This window comes from Dermacentor silvarum, chromosome 8, assembly GCF_013339745.2.
Source record: "Dermacentor silvarum isolate Dsil-2018 chromosome 8, BIME_Dsil_1.4, whole genome shotgun sequence".
Classification (NCBI taxonomy): Eukaryota; Metazoa; Arthropoda; class Arachnida; order Ixodida; family Ixodidae; genus Dermacentor; species Dermacentor silvarum.
Window position 1 is genome coordinate 165,630,567 of NC_051161.1, and position 18,979 is coordinate 165,649,545.

At 47.9% G+C, this 18,979-nt stretch overlaps 1 protein-coding gene across 1 annotated transcript in view; it reads right to left on the reverse strand.

Moving 5' to 3' along the window:
- Window positions 1-18,979, reverse strand: part of LOC119461822 (medium-chain acyl-CoA ligase ACSF2, mitochondrial) — a 239,353-nt gene that overhangs the window by 41,137 nt on the left and 179,237 nt on the right. Inside the window, exons 9-11 of the mRNA XM_037723194.2 lie at window positions 10,830-10,921; window positions 10,676-10,752; window positions 5,531-5,724 (exon numbers count right to left, since the gene is read on the reverse strand). Of these exons, the coding sequence (XP_037579122.1) occupies window positions 5,531-5,724; window positions 10,676-10,752; window positions 10,830-10,921 (363 nt within the window). The remainder of the gene's footprint in view (window positions 1-5,530; window positions 5,725-10,675; window positions 10,753-10,829; window positions 10,922-18,979) is intronic.

Sequence of the window (18,979 nt, forward strand, 5' to 3'; positions counted from 1 at the left end):
CAGGATGGACTCCTCGCGAAGATTCGGCAGAGCAGGTAGCGCAGCCTCGGATTTGAGGTCTTGCAGGAACCTAAAGGCCCTAAACCGTCCCCTGACGCACACCTGCTATAGTTTTCCTCTCCGACCTCGTTCTGACGAGTGCACGCAGCAGGTCGCCGGTAAGAGCCGCCACCCGCTCAAAGCCTTGCCACCACAGAGACCACGCCGCACCGCAGCAAGCAGGTCGCAAGAGGGGAAGATCGCAGATGATCCCGATCGTCGCTCTAACGGTGCCGCCACCGCTACCGTTGGCAACTGGCCTCGAGCTCCCATAGTCTCAGCGGAACACTGGACACCACTCACAAGGTCCTCTCGAGCCCTCTGTGTAGAACCACGCACTGCAGCGCCGAAAGACGGAGCCGCTGTTGAGGTGGTGTTAGCGCCATCGCGCTCATGACGTCACCTGCGCCAGTGGTGCCCTTATCGAATGGCGGCGCCGGGAGCTGCAGCAGCGCGTAGGAGACCGCGCCGCCACCAGGTCCCGCGCCAGGCTCGATGACGCGACGGAGGAGGAGCCGGCGGAAGCGCTCGTCACCGAACAACAGAGGTGCAGCTCGCACCGCGAAAAGGGCCACGCACCAGGCCGGGGTAGGAGTTGCTACTGGCTGTGGAACGGGCGCCGTCAGCCTTCCCTACGCCCATGGACCACGTAAATCTGACTATCAGGACTGAAAAATGTCCTTTTGCCTTTCAGAAGCAGTTTCTAGAAAACGTAGTCAGCCCCCATGGCGCTCGGCCAGACCCCGAGAAGCTAGCCTTCGGAGAGTTCCCGCGTCTAACAGACAAGAAGGCAGTTCAGCGATTCTTAGGCCTCTGCGCTTATTACCGTCATTTTGTCGAAGGATTTTCAAGGATCGCTTAGCCATTCACGAGACTAACATGCCAAGATGTACCCTTCGAGTGGACGGAAGAGCAAAACGACGCCTTTGCAGAATTGTGGAAGTGACTGCAAACAGCCCCCGTACTCGCGCATTTCGGCGACAAGGCTGTAACAGAAATCCACACAGACACCAGCAACGTGGGGCTCGGTGCTATACTCGTTCAGTGGCAAAGTCTGACAAAGGCGGAGGTCAACTATTCCACGACTGAAAAGGAGTGTGTAGCAGTAGTTTAGGCCATTGGCAAAGTTCCGAGCTTACATTTACGGCAGACGTTTTCGCCTAGAAAGTGACCACCACTTAATACGTTGGCTTGCGCATCTTAGGGAGCCTTCACGCCGCCTCGCTTGTTGGTGCCTCCGCTTTAAGGAGTACGACGTCACGGTGGTATATCAATCCGGACGTGACCGGCAGTCAGCGTCGCACGGTGACGCTGGCTACACGCTACAATATTGCTATAATATTGCTAATATTGCCCCTGACGCCCCATCTGCTTCCCAGTCCAGTGATATCGTGCACGTTACACGACTGAAGAGTTATCACCCTTCCAGTGATGACATTTAGACGCTCCGAAACGTCGCTTCTGCCGCCGGGAGATTATGCTACACGCGTGTTGTATTTGGTCGTTTGAACGAGGCGCGCGGGCGCCTTCACTCGAGCAAAGAGGAAAAAGAACGAACTGGGCTGGGCATGATCTGTGAATCCAACCGGTCAGCGATGCAACCGCTGCTGTAAATATAATCTGTACGTCGTTTCTCGTTTAATTGACTCCTCCTTCGCGTAACAATATTGGCATACTTCTAACTGTCTGGTATACAGTTACGTCGTCAGGCAGTGCGTATAAAGGACCGGAAGCATTCCAAGCATAATATATCCTCAATATTTGATTAAATTGGCAGGTATGACATCGTCTCCTTCCACTTTTTCCCCTGGACTTGCCTTGCAAGGCCCTTTTAAGTTCATCGCTAGCAAAAGAAGGAGCCTCTGTATCCTGTTCATCACTACGCCGAATGAAAGTAGCTTGGCTGTTCTGTGCACTGCACAGATCAGTACAGAATTCTTCCGCTGCTTTTACGGTGTCATTGAAATCACTGATAACATTTCCCTGCTTATTTTTCACTGCATACATCGTGCCCTGTGCTATTCAAAGTTTTCTTCCCACTTATTTATTGCTGCGTCCATATTTTACGGCTTCCTCAATCTTTCCGACGTTAAAATTTCGAACATCGCTTACTTTCTTGTCGTTGAGCAGTTTTGACAGTTCATCAAATTTTATCTGATCTGACACTTTCACGCTTTGTTTCTTTTTTCTTTATTAGGTCCGTCCTTGCTTGGGAGAGCTTTCCTACTCGTAGCCTTGGTGCCCTACGTCCAACTTCAATTGCTGCTTCTGAAATCAGCCTAGTTATGGTTTAATTCATTCTTCATTTTCCTGTTCTAACGCTGCACATTTATTTGCGAGTGCCATCCTGAAGTCGTCTGCTTTTACCATTACTGTGTCTAGGTTGGCCTGTTTCTTGTTGACTAATTATATTCTGGTTCTGTTCAAATTGAGAGCAATGCTGTACACTTCACAAATATATCGTCACTGCAATTTACCCTACCTAACACTTTTAAATCCTGCAGTATGTGGGGATCGGCAGGGAGTACGAAATTTATTTAATTTCTTCTTTTTTATTAGGACTTTTCCTGGTACAGTTCTTGTTACTGTGATTCCGGAAGGTGTTCATTATTCAAATTCTATCCCTTCCCGCTAAGTCTATGAATATGCCTCCTCTACATTTCCTAGAATTGATGTCGTAGTGGCCAATTGATTGTTGCCCAGCCGGCTCTTCCCCCACTATACAGACACACAGATACGTGTGCGTGTGTGTGTGTGCGTGAGTGAGTGTGTACGCGTGGCATTGATGTTGATATATGATGCGCAGATGCTCTCTTGATCAGAGCAGATGGTGCGAACCTATTCTTGAATGGTGCTTCTAAAGAGACATATGTATTGCTTACAGGTTAATCATACGAAGGCTGGTCGACCAGTCGAAACATTACGTAAGGAAATGCAGTGAAACCGTTTGATAACGAAGTGCATGGGACTAGCGAAATCCTTCGTTGTACAGGTGACATTTTGTTTTATCCAGCGGCCGTGCTCACGGCATGCTCTGCGGCAAAACGCGTGTGGGACGCGAGGTAAAGCTGCAGACCATCGAAAGCCAGTATCGCCTCCCTTGCTGTCGAAAATCTTGGTTTGCTAACAGTCTCTTTAGAATTGTGGCCTTCGTTGACAATTTGCGACCTTTCCGGCCTAGCATAGCGTCGCAAATTTATTTAAGGCATCGTCAGCCATCCGCTGCGATCCTGTCATCACGTCATCATATGGCAACGTATACGAAAGTCGTCACGCCCACTGATGGGCTACAATAAGCAGCATACGATCGAGTTCAACGCTTCCTGGAGCAGTCCCGGAGGACTGTGAAACCCGTTGACGTCCATATATATGGGGTGATGAATGTTACGTTTGATAGAATTTTAAAAATTGTCCGTTGCAGTGAAATTATTTGTAGTAATTGAGCTGGGTTATTCAAGGAGGTGGAAATTACTTCCAAGAAAAATAGAACCATGTTCTCAAATAATTACCAAAAATTCACAAATTAAGTTCCTAAATATTTACGACCCATGTTGCAATTCATGAATTGTAGCAGGTGAGTTTGCAGAGTGTATCCACTTATAATCAATTTACAGAATGACACCAGTTTGAAGTTATGCGTCGTGAAACTCGCCTTAAGAATGCACTGTTGTGCGACTTACGTATACTTTGTTAAGAAAACATTCTTTTATGCAACATCATAAGAACCCAACAAACAATGACGCCAAGGACAACATAGGGGAAATAACTTGTACTTATTAACTGAATTAAAGAAATGATAAATTAATGGAAATGAAAATGGATGAAAAAACAACTTTCCGCAGGTAGGGAAGGAACCCACGTCTTCGCATTACGCGTGCGATGCTCTCACCATCGAGCTACCGCGGCGCCGTTTTCCCATCCACTTTCTGGAGTATTTATGTTTTTACAACTTGAACTCACCCTGGGAATGTTAGCCAGTGCCCCCCCCCCCCCTCACAAACCTAGGCAGCTGATGTGGAACTTTCTGCCGCAAGCGTCCCGAGTACGTGATCTTTTTGGGTGCAGGCAACTGCTCAATAAACCCACATATGCTACCTGAAGGCATCAATGCTGCAAATGTTGTTTGTTGGCTTCTTATGATATGATTAATAGAAATCGGGCCCCTCGGTTCCCTTTCTTCTCGTTCATTACATAATTACATTACATTACATTTCTTCCCACATTTGTGGAAATATCTCAGAACTGGTGTCCTCCTGGAAATTCATTTCCAGATGTAATGTTTTGTAAACTGTATTCCTGAATTTTAATACGTGTCATAGAGTTATTCACTAAGAAGTTAATTAGTGAATTCCAGTTAATTAGTTAAATCTGTTTCGATTTCCTGTGCTAGCAACGTCCGTCTCTTCCAATAATAGAGCTCAAGGACAATAATTATGCTATCTGCTATCCGCGATTTGTGAAAATTCAATAAAGCCGTACAGACAAGTGTTGTCATTTCAAAATAAATTCTGTACTTAGCGCTTGTCTTGTGTTCTCGTCTTTGTATACGCGTACCACTTGCACTGCAATGAATTATATAAGTTACCAACGCGTAAAGGAGTACGTTTATCTAGGTCAATTACTCACAGGGGACCCTGATCACGAGAAAGAAATTTACAGAAGAATAAAACTGTGTCAGAGTGCATACAACAGGCATTACCAAATCCTGACGGGGAGCTTACCACTGTCGTTGAAAAGAAAAGTGTACAATCATTGCAATCTACCGGTGCTAACATATGGGGAAGAAACTTGGAGCTTATCAAAGCAGCTGGAGAACAAGTTGAGGACCACACAAAGAGCAATGGAACGAAAAATGTTAGGCCCAACGTTAAGAGACAGAAAGAAAAGGGTGTGGATCAGAGAGCAAATGGGGATAACCGAAAAATGGAGCTGGGCAGGCCATGTTATACGTAGCATGGGTAACCGGGGGACCATAGAGTTACAGAATGGGTACCAAGAGAGAATGCAAGCGCAGTCGAGGACGGCAGAAAAGTAGGTGTGGTGATGAAGTTAGGAAATTTGCAGGCGCAAGTTGGAAGCGGCTAGCGCAAGAGAGGAGTAATTGGAGATCGCAGGGAGAGGCCTTAGTAATGCATTGGACATAAAAATAGGCTGATGAAGATGATGATGTCGGAGCACAGACATGCTAGAAGAATTCTTCTAAGTGAAACTGTGTAGAAATACGACTGCCTTTAACTTTTGAATACAAACATACACACTTACTGCAGTCAATAAAAAGTTAATTATTGAATTTTAGTTCATTCGGCTCCTGACAGCTATAATTATCCCCTCACTTTGTGTCCCCCTGGCCACATAACTTATTTGCACAAGTGGTCTCCGCGTGCCTCCCAGTGCCTAACTTTAACAAAACCACATACCTTAATTTTGAACACCCGGTATAATAAAGTTTATTTCTCCCACGCGAGAGTAATTAATGTCTTGGCTGTCTTACCCTGTGGGCAGCCAGCCATCAGGCAGGAGGCCTGAGTCGTGCTGATCCCAGTAGCCGGCGAACACCGTGGGTCCGCGCACGTGAAGCTCATTCCCGCGCAAGTGGAACTCGGTGTGTGGGAGCGGCCGGTAACCGTCTTCGTCGTATTGGCCGACTGCGACGGGGCCGGCCGTCTCTGTCAGGCCATACGCCATCTGCCGGAAAGCGTACGCAGTCATTTGCCGCAGCCACACGGGGAATAGCCGCCATGGTGGCTAGCCATCAATGTTGCTTACCACTTCAACATAATGCAAACTGAAAGGCGCGACTGCTCAAGCACCACATGAGGGAGACAGGACCGAGAGAGAAGTGAGGAACGCATTCTGTGGTGATGCATGTGATCATTTGCGACAAGTGCGTGAAGGCTCAACTGTGCGACCTTGAGCATAAACGATTCGTCCTCCACCTGTGCTCTATCTCACAAATAACTTGCAGCACTGCCGAAGGTACGATATGTACACAGGCAATGTTCGTGTGCAGCGAAATATAGTTCCGGGCGTAACTGCGTGCTTATTAGGGTGATTAGACTCTTTTGTTTTTGCTTGATACTTGATACGTTACAGCGATGCATTAATTGTTAGACCGTTTGCGCATGCACGTAGTATACGGCGAATTACTGGGGCAGTTAGCGCCGGTGACTGTAATAGCCTTCCTAACCGTGATAAAGTAGCAACATGGCAGCTCCCGTACAGCCGTGACCAAATTTCATAGACATACTTCAGTTTCACAGCTCCCTATGCGCGCCCACCGGCCGGCGTGGCCGCAATGGCTGTCGTGTGAAGTTTGAACTACCGGCTCTGTAGGCGCGACTTTCGTCACGCACCACGCGTACTCCCAATGTGTTGGAACGGAACGAAAACAAAAATGAAAAACGAAACTGTTACAGTGCACGCGCTCCCAGTGATAAGCTACAGCGTGGACCGCACATGCGCCATTCTCTCTCTCTGTTTTTCCCCTGCTCATTCCCTGTTTTCTTTGCTATATATATTCCCTGCAGGAAATAAACGATGTTGTTCTGTATGGTGACATGGAGCACTTCTTGTCAGAGGTGGCGTGACCGCCGCTAACGTAACATTGGCGACGAGCAACCTAGGAAGGCTACAGCTGCCTACTGAAAACAGCGACAAGACGCTAGAGCTTTAGCTCAACGATCGCTTATCTCCCTTGCAAGCGCGAGATTGAGCTGCGATCGCCGCCTCACTTTCACACGCTTTGACTAGCCCAAGGAGCATACGGCGCACGGTGACATTTTATCTCCTATAAACTTTATACTGAATTTCAAGACGACGGCGACGCCGACCGCAGAAATGCGCTTCGGGTGTCCATATAAAATCGCAATAAAACATACCGGCAGATCCCACGCCCTGTGTGAGTCGATGTTACGCGAAGCAGTGTGCGAGGAGCCTACCGAGTTAACGAAACGACCAGGGGAGCACGGAAGAGTAGGTGGCTGCTTCATGACCTACATGACACGCATGTCATGACATTCTTGTCATGATCTATCATTTATGTGTGAACCTATTTCAGTGGTTTTTGATTGTTAATCTTTTTTTCTCTGTGTCATTTTGTAATTTTTGCTGTGCCATGATCAGACTATGACTTCTACCATCATCCTTTAGTGTTATCTTCACTTTTTGCCCACGTCCGAACCAATTTCAGTGGTTTTTGAGTGTTCATCTTTTTTCCGCTGGTCCCGCAGGCCCGTAAACCCACTCAGCTATATATCTCCAATATGAATCACGCAGTTGGGCGACACGGGCCTCACAAGACGGTCCTCGCAAGCTTCGGCCATCTTCGTGGTGCTCTGACGAGACGATCTTCACGTGCGTCAGCACTCTCATTCGCCTGTTGGCCGCTGAAGCTTCGACGTGCTTAAATTTCCTCTCTTCAGCATTGACAGTTGTCTTTCATCTCGGCGGTGTGTGGCCGGTACAAACCCGTCACACACTGTTACTGCGCCCCACCGTTTTCGAGGCCTGCGGGGAATGATTGGGGGAAAAAGCGAACAAATTCACATCCTGGAAGAAGGGAGCTTAGGGCTCGGCGGCTGTGCACAGACGCAGACCGCTAACCCATTCACTCTTGTCATGCAGGTGTTTCAGCGCGCATTCGTGCGACTGTTGCTTCCAGCCCTAGTGACTGCTTCCGTGGCAGCCCCGATGCAATATCGTGCTTGGTCAGGTGAACATGACAGGATTTCCTGTCACCCATCCCTGATGTGCAACTCTGGATTTTCAACTGCACTGCCCCTCAAGCTCCTGGGCTTCGGTTGGGAATGTCAGAAGTGCGTTTTCGATGACAACGCTACGAGAGACGGTGGTGTTCGATGCAGCGTGGAGAAACCTGTCGTCATCAACATCAACTCTCCACTCAACTATAAAAGAGCAGGCACTACCAGTGGCGCCTTGTGGGCTCGGCGACTGTGCACAGACGCAGACCGCTAATCCATTCACTCTTGTCATGCAGGTTTTAGTAAAGCTTACAGTCTTTTTTCCAAGAAGTCCAGCAATAATTTCCTGCTTCAGCTGCCGAGCCCGCACTGCTGCCTTCTTGTCGCTCTTGAGTGTTCTCAAGTAATTCGTACTTTGGAACTTAATAACAGTTTGAGTGACCTTGGTAATCATTACCCACAGACAGAAGTCCTCATTTTTGGTGATTTTAATTTTCCTCAAATAGACTGGAGCAATGACTTCCCCATAACTATGGGCAGTGAGGCTGCTAGAGATTTTGTGGATTTCTCCCTTAATTTCAATTTAACCCAACTTGTATCGCAACCTACACGCGTTGCCACTGAGCACTTCTAGCGTCTTAGATCTTATCCTAACCAGTAACCCGGCAAGCTTATCATCAATAGCATATCTACCTGAAGTCAGCGACCACAAAGTAATTCACGGGACATTTTCGTTTCAACCCATAGGACGCCATTTAGTTAATAAAACAATCCGCCTGTACAATAAAGGTAATTATGATGTAATTCATAGTGATCTGAGCGCATGTCTTCCATCCGACTGGACAGTGGGCAAGGTCGTTCCAGTCTTCAAATCGGGCAACAGAGACACCCCATTAAATTATCGCCCATATCATTAACTAGTGCCCCTGCGAAATCATGGAACACGTCATATACTCGCATATCATGAACTTAGACTCAATCTGCTTTTTATTTCACCCTTAACATGGATTTCGAAAAGGCTATTCTTTCGAAACGCAGTTGGCAATTGTCCTTCAAGACCTGCATGTTAACCTTCACAGTAACCTTCAGACTGATCCCATATTCCTGGATTTTGCAAAAGGATTTGACACAGTTCCTCATAAATGATTGCTGCTAAAATTGTCTCCATTAAATTTACACCCCGACGTAATAAAGTGGGTAGAAGCATTGTTGACTAACCGCTCTCTGTTTGTTTTCCTTAATAACCATTATTCGTAACATCAGTCGTCCCGCAGGGATCATTCTTAGGACCGCTTCTTTTTTAAATTTATATTAACTATCTACCAACGCATCTATCATGCAACATTCATATGTTTGCAGATGATTGTGTAATCGACCGCAAAGTTACCAACACATTTGACCACACATTCATCTAGAGCGATCTAAATAATGTACAGAAATGGTGTAATCGCTGGCTAATGAACCTTAATCCTAACAAATGTAAACTCGTATCTTTCACTCGCCGCCGTAACCCCCTCACACTTACCTATTCCACTGCTGGTGTTCCAATAGAACCAGTCCGATCATTCAAATACCTCGGTGTCACTCTATCTTGTGATCTGTCCTGGCGCTTACACACTTCTAACATCATCTCAGCTGCTAATAAATCAGTGGGATTTCTTAGGCAACATCTACGTCATACCCCACAACAAGTAAAAGCGTTGGTCTATAAATCATTTCTAAGATCGAAACTTGAGTATGAATCTCCCATCTGGAACCCGCATCAGATTTATATCATAAATGCACGCGAGGCTGTACAAAATCGCGCTACTAGGTTCATTCATTCTTCATATTCGTACGATGTCAGCATTTCATCGATGAAAGCGGGATCTGGCTTGGAAGCGCTTTCCTTGCGTCGACAGGTTGCCACCCTCTCTCCTGTTCATTTTTTACAGCTCCCTAAATCACCGACCGTACATCGCGCCCCCTTCATTCATATCTCATTGCACCGGTCATCCGCTTCAAGTTGCAAGCGCACGTGCCCGGACCACCACTTTTCTAGCACCTTTTTTTTATTCGAGCATCAAGGGACTGGAACAGCCTTCCACACGCCATCGCAGCCATCACAAGCCCACCTGCCTTTACCGAAGCTGTTGTCACCCGTATCTCAAAATGAACGCCTGTTTCTAATGTTTATTTTAATAACCACCCCTTATGTAATACCCCTCCAATGGGGTTTTTAAGATAATAAAGTAAAGTGAAATGTTCACCCATATATTCACAGCATACCACATAAACTCAATAAGATAGCTGACAAACATTAAGCATCCGTTGCATTCTCCGTCTCGCAAAACTGATAGGTTTATCTAAAATGCGCAGAATTTCGTTGGGTGTCAAATTGAAGTCGTATACAGCATACGGCATACCACCAACGTGTAGAAGGCAGTATATCGGACAAAGGACAATACGCGTTAAAACCACACTTGGGAAGAATGGAAACAATGCTAGGCAGGCGCATAGCGCTACCCAGAAAGCTACCCTCACATTGCAATCGATGCTCATGCGCACCGCAGTTCTCGAAAACCACAACGCTTAAGCGAATAAAAGACAAGGAAAAGAAGAGTTTCCGAATCCACAGTTATGGCTTTACTAGAAGCAACGAAATGTGTGAGTGCACTATCCATGTATTTATCGGATATGGAAATTGATTTGATTGCCGGAACGCGGCGATATGGCGTAGGGAAGTGTGGTATTCCATCGCGATCATGGGCCCATAAAAAGTTGACAAGTGTACGTACAATAAACATTGGTTGGTCGCGCTTGCTCCTGTCAAATTCTATTTCAGCCTTGTTCCTCGATAAATCGAAGAAAAAAGATTCGCAGATTAGAAAAAAAAGAAAGAATTTTCATCTAGCTGTGAATTCAACGTTAAGAGTGCTTCTCGTTGCTGCGCTCACCACCAGGCGGCGAATACGGAGTTTCTCAACGATGTGGTCCAGGGCCGGCCGCTGTAAACTCGTTGCTCCGATGAGCCCTGCGTCACGTTCCCCACAGTTTACGCAGTTATTACTCAGCGTACGAGAAAAGAAATAGACAAAAAAAGCCTTCTACCTTCGCACAGGGTGCTGATACTCCGGCTCCTGAGTTCCGGGCAGTGGAGCAAGTCGTGGTAGACAGTGGGTGTTCCCTGTATAGTAGTACATCTGCGTGTGGAGAAATACAGCGTCCAATCGCCATGCGCGCTATTCGGATGGGCACCAATACACAATGAAAGAAGTAAATGTTGAGCGAAGCAGGAAAACGATGGACTATGGAAATATTTTTTTCTATATCAATTTTTGCGTTTGCCATTTCCTTTCAAAAAGAACGGTCTCAAGTCACGAAGCGCAGTTTTTCTTATTTATAGAGGTGTCTATGGACATGCAACGAAGAAGAGAAACGTGAGGCAAGAACTGATTTCTAGAGGGAACAATATCGAGCAGCTCTAAAAACAAAAGCATCGTGGAATTTATTGAGATATTTGGTTGAAGCTGACGAGGTAATCTTAGTTAAAAGTATACTCCCTCAAAGTTAACTAACAGTAGTCCTAATAAATATGTTCTGTTAGCTGCTCAAACTATGCTTGCACAAGCCATTTATGCACTTTGGCGGGCACTCACTGGTGCGCGCATAGCAGCCTGCTGCTGATGAAAACACGTCATTTATCGTGGAGGTGGCGCTTGAAGTGGACAGTCACGATTACTTCACCCTCCTTTTTCTTATCCTGTTTTATAAGGTTTACCAAAAGGATTCGATGAACATTTTCTACTCAGTAACCATAGCATATGAGCTAGCGGTGTGACTGCGCGCTTTCCAGGTGCAATATTCTACCCTGCCATAGCAAAGGGGGAGTGGTTGGCAGTCTTTATTAAAATTTTGGAAAATCTGTAGTACAACTATTTACAGCAAAATATTGCAAGTACGGGATGGTCCCAATCAATCATAGAAAAGGGAGCAGTCATTTCATCACCCTCAGAAGCCTATATTTTATGTCCACTGCAGGACAAAGACCTCTCCCTGTGATCTCTAATTACCCCTGTCTTGCGCTAGCTGATTCCAACTTGCGCCTGCAAATTTGCCAGTTTCACAACACCACAGAGTCTTCTGCCGTCCTCTACAGCGCTTCTCTTCCCTCGACACCATTATGTAACCCTTATGGCCTACCGGTTACCCATCCGATTTGCATGGCTTGCACAGCTCCAATTTTTTATCTTAATGTCGATAAGAATATCGGCTATCTCCGGTTGCTCTCTTATCCACACCGCTCTCTCCCTGTCTCTTAACGCTATGCTAAACATTTTAATGCGTTAGCGTTGAGGACCCCTGCAGCAGAAAATCCGGTCTCGGGGCCGGTGGTGTTGTCAGTATACATGTATATATTCCGTATATAATTTCCCCATATATTGTTACGCCCCCGAAAGGCGTTTATTGAACAGCCAGGCAGCGTTAGTCGCGACGGCCTTGATCAGCTGAGTGCCTGTCGAGATTCAGATAGCTAGCCGCACGTCGTTTTTTTCTACTCCCGTCTTAGATGCCCCACATTCTGTTAAGGCGTAAACCTCGAACGCACGTAAGAGTGTCACATTTCCCTCCGCGGAGACGAAGCCCACCGGGTAAGTCAAACAGGCTCTCGAGAGGCGAAAGGCTTGAAACGGGAGACATGCGCCATTTCAGTCTTTGCTGACCGTCGGCCATTTGATGTGAGACGTGCTATACGGTAGGTCAATTCGCTTATACTATCCGTGATAACATAGGACCCCACATAGTGGCATAGTAGCTTTTCACCTAACCCACGTTTTGTCGGTTTCGAAGCCACACGAAGTCACCAGGGTCCTATATCACGTGTCGGCGTGGGCGGTCGTAGCGTGCCTTCGAGCGTTCTTGTGAAGCTAGCGTGCGAAAAGAAGCAAGTCGTCGGACCTCTTCAGCAAGAGAGACGGTTTCGGATATACAAAGATAATCGTGGCTTGAAAACGGGGAGACAGTGTCCAATGTATAACGCGACAGGCGAGCATAAAGACGAAAGAAGGGACTGTAGCCCGTAGTTTCGTGCTGTGAGGTATTGAATGTGTGCGTAATGAAAGAGGTACAGCTTGTATACCAAGAGAAGGGAAGCGCAGTCGAGGACGACAGAAAACTAGGTGGGGTGATGAAGTTAGGAACTTGCAGGTGCAAGTTGGAATCAGCTAGCGCAAGACAGGGGTAATTGGAGATCACAGGGAGAGGCCTTCGTCCTGTAGTAGACATAAATATATGCTGATAATGATGATGATGATGACGTAATGAAAGGTAGTACGCTGTCCCAGTTCTTATGATCGGACGTGACATAGATGGACAGCATGTTAGTGAGGGTTCTGTTGGTGCGTTTCATGAGGCCATTTGTTTGTGGATGATACGGGGTGGAATGTCGAAAATTTGAAGCACATAGACGGAGCATCTCTTCGACCATGTCTACAGTGAACTGGCACCCACGATCGCTGATGATGACTCTGGGAGGTGCATGTCGGAGAATGACGAAACGCAGCAGAAAAAATTGCCCGCCAATCCACCCTGTGAAGGTGGTTGGAAAGCGAAGCTTTTTACGCCACCCTCACGGTGACTGCGGCGCACTTGATATTTCACACACTACAACGTAACTTTAACCACGGCCTTTATTATTATTTACTTCACAACAATATTCACTACTGCTTTATGATCGGTGTGATATACACTACTAGACTACCCCATAGTGGGGTAGTCTAGAAAATGAACCGAAGCAGTTACTAGGCTGGAAGGGTTTCGAATGACGTCAACCCTCTTTCAAGCAGCTGCATAAGCTTTGAAACAGCTGCAATCTAATATCACGGACCGCGCCGAGCCTGTTTCCGTTGTTTGCCCGCAGCCCTTATCATCCATCATGTTGGCTCATCACTTTGAAGCTTGTTTTTGTGGTTTTTCTTGCGAAAACGAGTGCTTAGTTGTACGCTGAATGCCTGAATTCAAGTAAGCTATACTGCTATACCTGCAATTGTTAGCGGTTTGTCGGGATCGTTTTTTGATTACAATGACGGACACGACAGAACCCTTGGCTGGTAGAGGTACAAAGCTTCGCTTTAAAAATACACACTTCGGTGGCAGTAGCCGATGGTATAGCAGCTGTCTCACAGTAGCGTGTCAAGTGATCGCCACACACGACAATCCAGCGATTCCCATCAGATGACCGCGGGAATGGACCGAGAAGGTCGATCCTGACTTCCTCGAAAGGAGTGCTTGGGGGTGGCACTGGATGTAGTCGACCAGGTGGAGCGCTCATCGGACGCTTCTGACGTTGGCACTCGTTGCAGCTGGACACAGTGGTCGATCGTCTGACACATTTTTAGCCTGTAGAACCTTTCTTGCGCGCGGTAGAGCGTTCGCGCAGATCCCAAATGACCAGACGTTGAATCGTCGTGACTGTGTAGCTGCGCTCGGACTTGCTTAAGGAGCGACTCGCATAGGCAACGACGTGTTCTTTGGTGTCGACGTGTAGAATAAGGACTGCGCCGACTCCAATACCGCTAGCGTCCGTATGAACTTCTGTGGGAGCAGCCGGGTCGAAGTGTCGGAGAATGGGATGGGACGTCAGAAACAACTTCAGCTCACGAAAACTGGCCTCGCATTCAGGGGTCCATTAAAAAGGAACGCCCTTCTGAAGGAGGCATGTCAGCGGATACGCGTTGTTGGGAAATCCACGAATAAACCGGCGTAATTATGAGCAAAGGCCCAGGAAAGAGCGTAGCTCTTTCACTGAGCGAGGTTGTTTGAAGGCGTCGACAGCAGCAGTCTTCGCTGGGTCGTATGCCGTCCTTGTCCACTAGATGGCCCAAAACCAGTGCTTGGCGCTCTCCAACATGGCATTTCTTTGTGTTAAGCACCAAACCTGCTTTTCCTAAGCAGTCTAGCAGAAGATAAAGACGTGCGTTGTGCTCACTAAACGTGCGCCCGAAAATCACTACATAGTCTAAGTAGCACAAGCACACTTCCCACTTCAAACATCGGAAGATGTCCGTGAACCGCTCGAAAGTTGCAGGTGCATTACACAGCCCGAACGCCATCACATTAAATTCAAAAAGTCCGTCTGGTGTTACAAATGCCGTTTTCTCCTTGTCTGTCTTGTGCATAGGAATCTGCCAGTAGCCCGACCTCAAGTCGACAGACGAAAAGTAAGATGCTAATGAAACGCAGTCAATAGCATCATCGATACGTGGAAGAGGATACGCGTCCTTTTTAGTGATGGTGTTGAGACGCCGGTAGTCTACACAAAATCTCCATGTCCCATCCTTCTTTTTAACCAGAGTCACTGGCACTGCCCATGGACTGCATGATTCTTGAAGTACATGCTTATTTAGCATTTCGCGGACTTGGTCGTTGATCACCTTGCGTTCCGATAGTGAGACTCTGTACGGCTTCTGTCGCAAAGGCTGGGCAGATCCGGTATCTATGCGATGGTGCATACGAGAAGGAGGAAACGATGGTGGCCCCTATTTCTGCGAAAAATCAAATAGTCCGGCATGTTTTAGCAGAATTTTCGCCACTTCATGGCGCTGTTTAGTGCTGAGCGACTTGTTCACCATACCTAAAATGGAGGAGTCTACAGCAAGGCATACGTTAATGAAATGGCGTTCATCCGCAGAATCCGGGGCCTCTGTAAGAATGGCGAATGACAGCACTTTATCTTCATGGTAGGCGGCAAGTTTCAGGCCCTGTGGTAGTATTGCAGGTTCACTGGAACAGTTTACAGTCCATTAGCTACTGCACCCGTGAACAACGGACACTGTGCAATGCGGTATCAGCACATTCCTCTTCATGCAGCTCAGCCAAACGGGCTCGACGGTAGCGTGAAATGTTTTGTCGGTGGTAGGGAAACAGGAGACTGAAACATAGGTTACAGATAACGGAGGCACAACTGTATCCCTGGATACAGAAATCACACTTTCGTGATACGGCGGGCTCTTCATAAACGCAGCCGAAAAGCTCGTGCCTACACTAAATTCTCCCGTTCCGCAGTCGACAGTGGCACCACAAAGTTTCAAAAAATCAAGGCCCAGGGTTACGTCATGCGTAGAATGAGGTAGAACAGCGAACACTGCGTTAGATATTTTTTATTGCGATAAAGACTTGCCGTTAAGGCATAATTCTTTATATGTGTATGTGTATTATATCTGTGCTGTGAGGTCTGTGTTGTGTATGAATTGAAGCAGTGTTTTGTGGAATCTGCTATCATGGATCCAGTGGTCATAGCTGGTTGTCAGACTGCAGCGGAGGCCGGCTTGCAGTAGGAGGCGCGAGCGTTCCGATTGTAAACCAGTACATGTCCATATTATGTGGTATGCTCTGACTACCCAAAATAACGTATATATTGAGTGAGTCAAAATAACTCACTCCGCGAAACGTATTGGTATGGTCCCAGGGAAACGTTACTTTTCCTCCTAGGAGGTTTTTAAACGCAAGACTCATCACTGAAACGGTTACTCCCGTGTCCACTAGGGCCATTGTTGAAACTTCGTCAATCATTACAGACAACCTTACTCTTAAACATACAAATGGGTGGAGGTATCTCTGGCCACATCGAAGATTGTCCAGCGACCTCACCTCCAACAGCCGCGCTGACTAGTTTTCCGGAGGTGGCGATGAGTAGCGACGCCGCAGAGAGGCAACCGGATTATGCAAGGAGTGGGTGGTAGTGTCAAGCTGCGGTCGGATGCTGGAGAACGGTTCGGTAGCACCTTCGGGCGCTGGGGAAGGATGCTTCCTGGATATGTGCGCGAGGGTGAGTACGTTTCAAGTGGAGCGCGGTACCGCCTAGACATCGTCGATCAGTCGAACCTTGGTGGTTGGTGGCGATTGCAGTACCTGGCAATGTGACCTGAGCCGCCGCAGCGATAGCACACAGGTAAACGACGAGCGATGAACCGCGCCTTGAGGCGCGCAGCGGTGGGGGGGGGGGGGGGGGGGGGTTGTGTAGCAGAGGAAGCGGCGGAGCCTGCTGCACAGGAGGAATGGTCGGCCTGTGTGCAAACCTCAAGGGGCGAGGGTGTTCTTCATGTTGATCGGGCGTAAATGCGCCCTGACGTGGCAATGGAGCTCCTCTGTGGTGCATGTCCATGACACATACCGACAGCTGCCACGAAGCGCACGGTGCTCCAGGCGCCATGTGTTGCGTGGAAGAGGCAACAGGTTGTTGCATGACGTTGCACGCAAGCACCTCGTGTCGCAGCAGTTACTCACGCACGATCTGCCGTGTAGTAGACGAAAGATCGGCGGACGGGCTCTCATCGATGCTGGCAACGGTTGTCACATTTGCCAATCCTCCAAATTTTGGCGCAATGCGAAGTGTCTTTAACGCCTCAAATGTGCGGCGGTGACGTACGACATCTGAGCGAGAATCAACATGTTCCCTGCCTATAAGGAAATTATATAGACATCTTCTGCCATTCACTTGAGGAGATGTACGCGTCGGTCTTCCTCAGACATCTGGGAATTCACTATTTTGCACAGCTTGAGAATCTCTTCTATGTATGTAGTGCAAGTTTCTGCGGAAGCTTGAGCTCTTTGAGGCTAGCGTTTGCTGCGCGCGCTTTTCTGTTTGGCGTATGAGTCGCCAAAACACTTCCTAATTTCCTCAACGAAGCGCTCCCACGTTGTTAGGGAGTCTTCGTACCACATCAGCGCTGTCTCACTCAGAAACAGTACGACGTATTCAAGCAGAGTGAAACATTCCCAGTTGTTGCATCGGCTCACCCTTGCATGGTGCGTCAGCCACTCGTCGGCATCTTCGCCCGCTTTTCCCGCGAACGAGCGTGGTTTTATGTAGTGCTGCAAAGGGCCAACCAGCGTCGACCTTGGAGCAGGGACCACTAGAGCTGGCGTTTGTCCACTTCCGTCCTGAGCCATGGGGACAGTCGCTAGCACGGCAACACGGCGGCTCCAGCGAAGTTCTGGTGTTGCGACTCCGTGGTACATTGTGCTCTTACCCAGCACGCTCCACCACTTTGTTACGCCCACGAAAGGCGTTTATTGAACAGCCAGCCAGGCAGCGTTAATCGCGACGGCATTCATCAGCTGAGCGCCTGTCGAGATTCAGCTAGCCAGCCAGACGTCGTCTTCCTCTTCACCCGTCTTGGATGCCCCACATTCTGTTAAGGCGTAAACCTAGAACGCAGGTAAGGGTGTCACAATATTTACGCATATGTGCATGCCACGCCTTGATATATGACATGCGTTACATGTAGGTTATATTGCCACATAATTCTATAACTAAAGTTGCTTATAGCTTATTTTACATTCTTGTTTAAGCCAGCCGTAATTTGTGGTTCGCGTCAAGAAATAAAACAAAGTAAACTTTCTTGCCGAGGCGGGATTCGAGCCCACGTACCCACGGTCCCAAGACGAGCGTCGTAACCACTAGGCTATACAACCACGCTTGAAGAACGTGCATTTATGCGAACCATATGATTGCGTTCAAGGGTCGTCGTGTTCGTCCACAGCTGGCACGTTTGATGCTCGCGCTCTGCCAGGTGAAGAAGTTTTGCGCGCTGTGCTCGGGAGAGACAGACAAAGAAAATGAGAGCGCGGGGGAGAGAGAGACGCATTCACGGAGCTGGTCTGCTGGAACGCGTTGTCGGTATTGCAACGCGGTGGAACGCGGTGTTGTCATTGCAACGCGGTGTGGGTGTTGCAAGCTGCGCTATGCCACACGCCGTGACGGCCGTAAGTCCGGGAAGGCTGCTCTGCTCAGCTCGGACCGAGACCAACATCTGGTCTTCCAGCGGGCTTAAGAGGCCGCCAGGACCTGCGTGCTCCTGGCCGCTTAGTGAATTTTTCATCGTTGTTGCCAATAAAATTTTACGAACGAACGAGACGCGCGAAAAGAAATTATCAGCATCATGAGTAATAAGATGAAAAGTTCGCGCGCACTTCCGGAAAATGCTGAGCTATGATCGCCTAGCTTCGCTGTTTTAAGCGTTGCGCGGCCGGATGCAAGGTTAAGCATTTTTTTCCTCGTAATTTTCAGAATGACAGGTCATAATCAAATGTCATGAGACAAAACATCGACAGAGCATGCCTTTTATGTTAAAACTTGTGGTGGTGGGATAACTTTATTGTAAGGTCCTGCGGGCTACGGGGCGCAAGGCCCCATAGAGCGGGCTACTCCCACGTTGGGACCGGGAGTTTTAGCTCAATGGCCGCATCGTGGGCTCGCT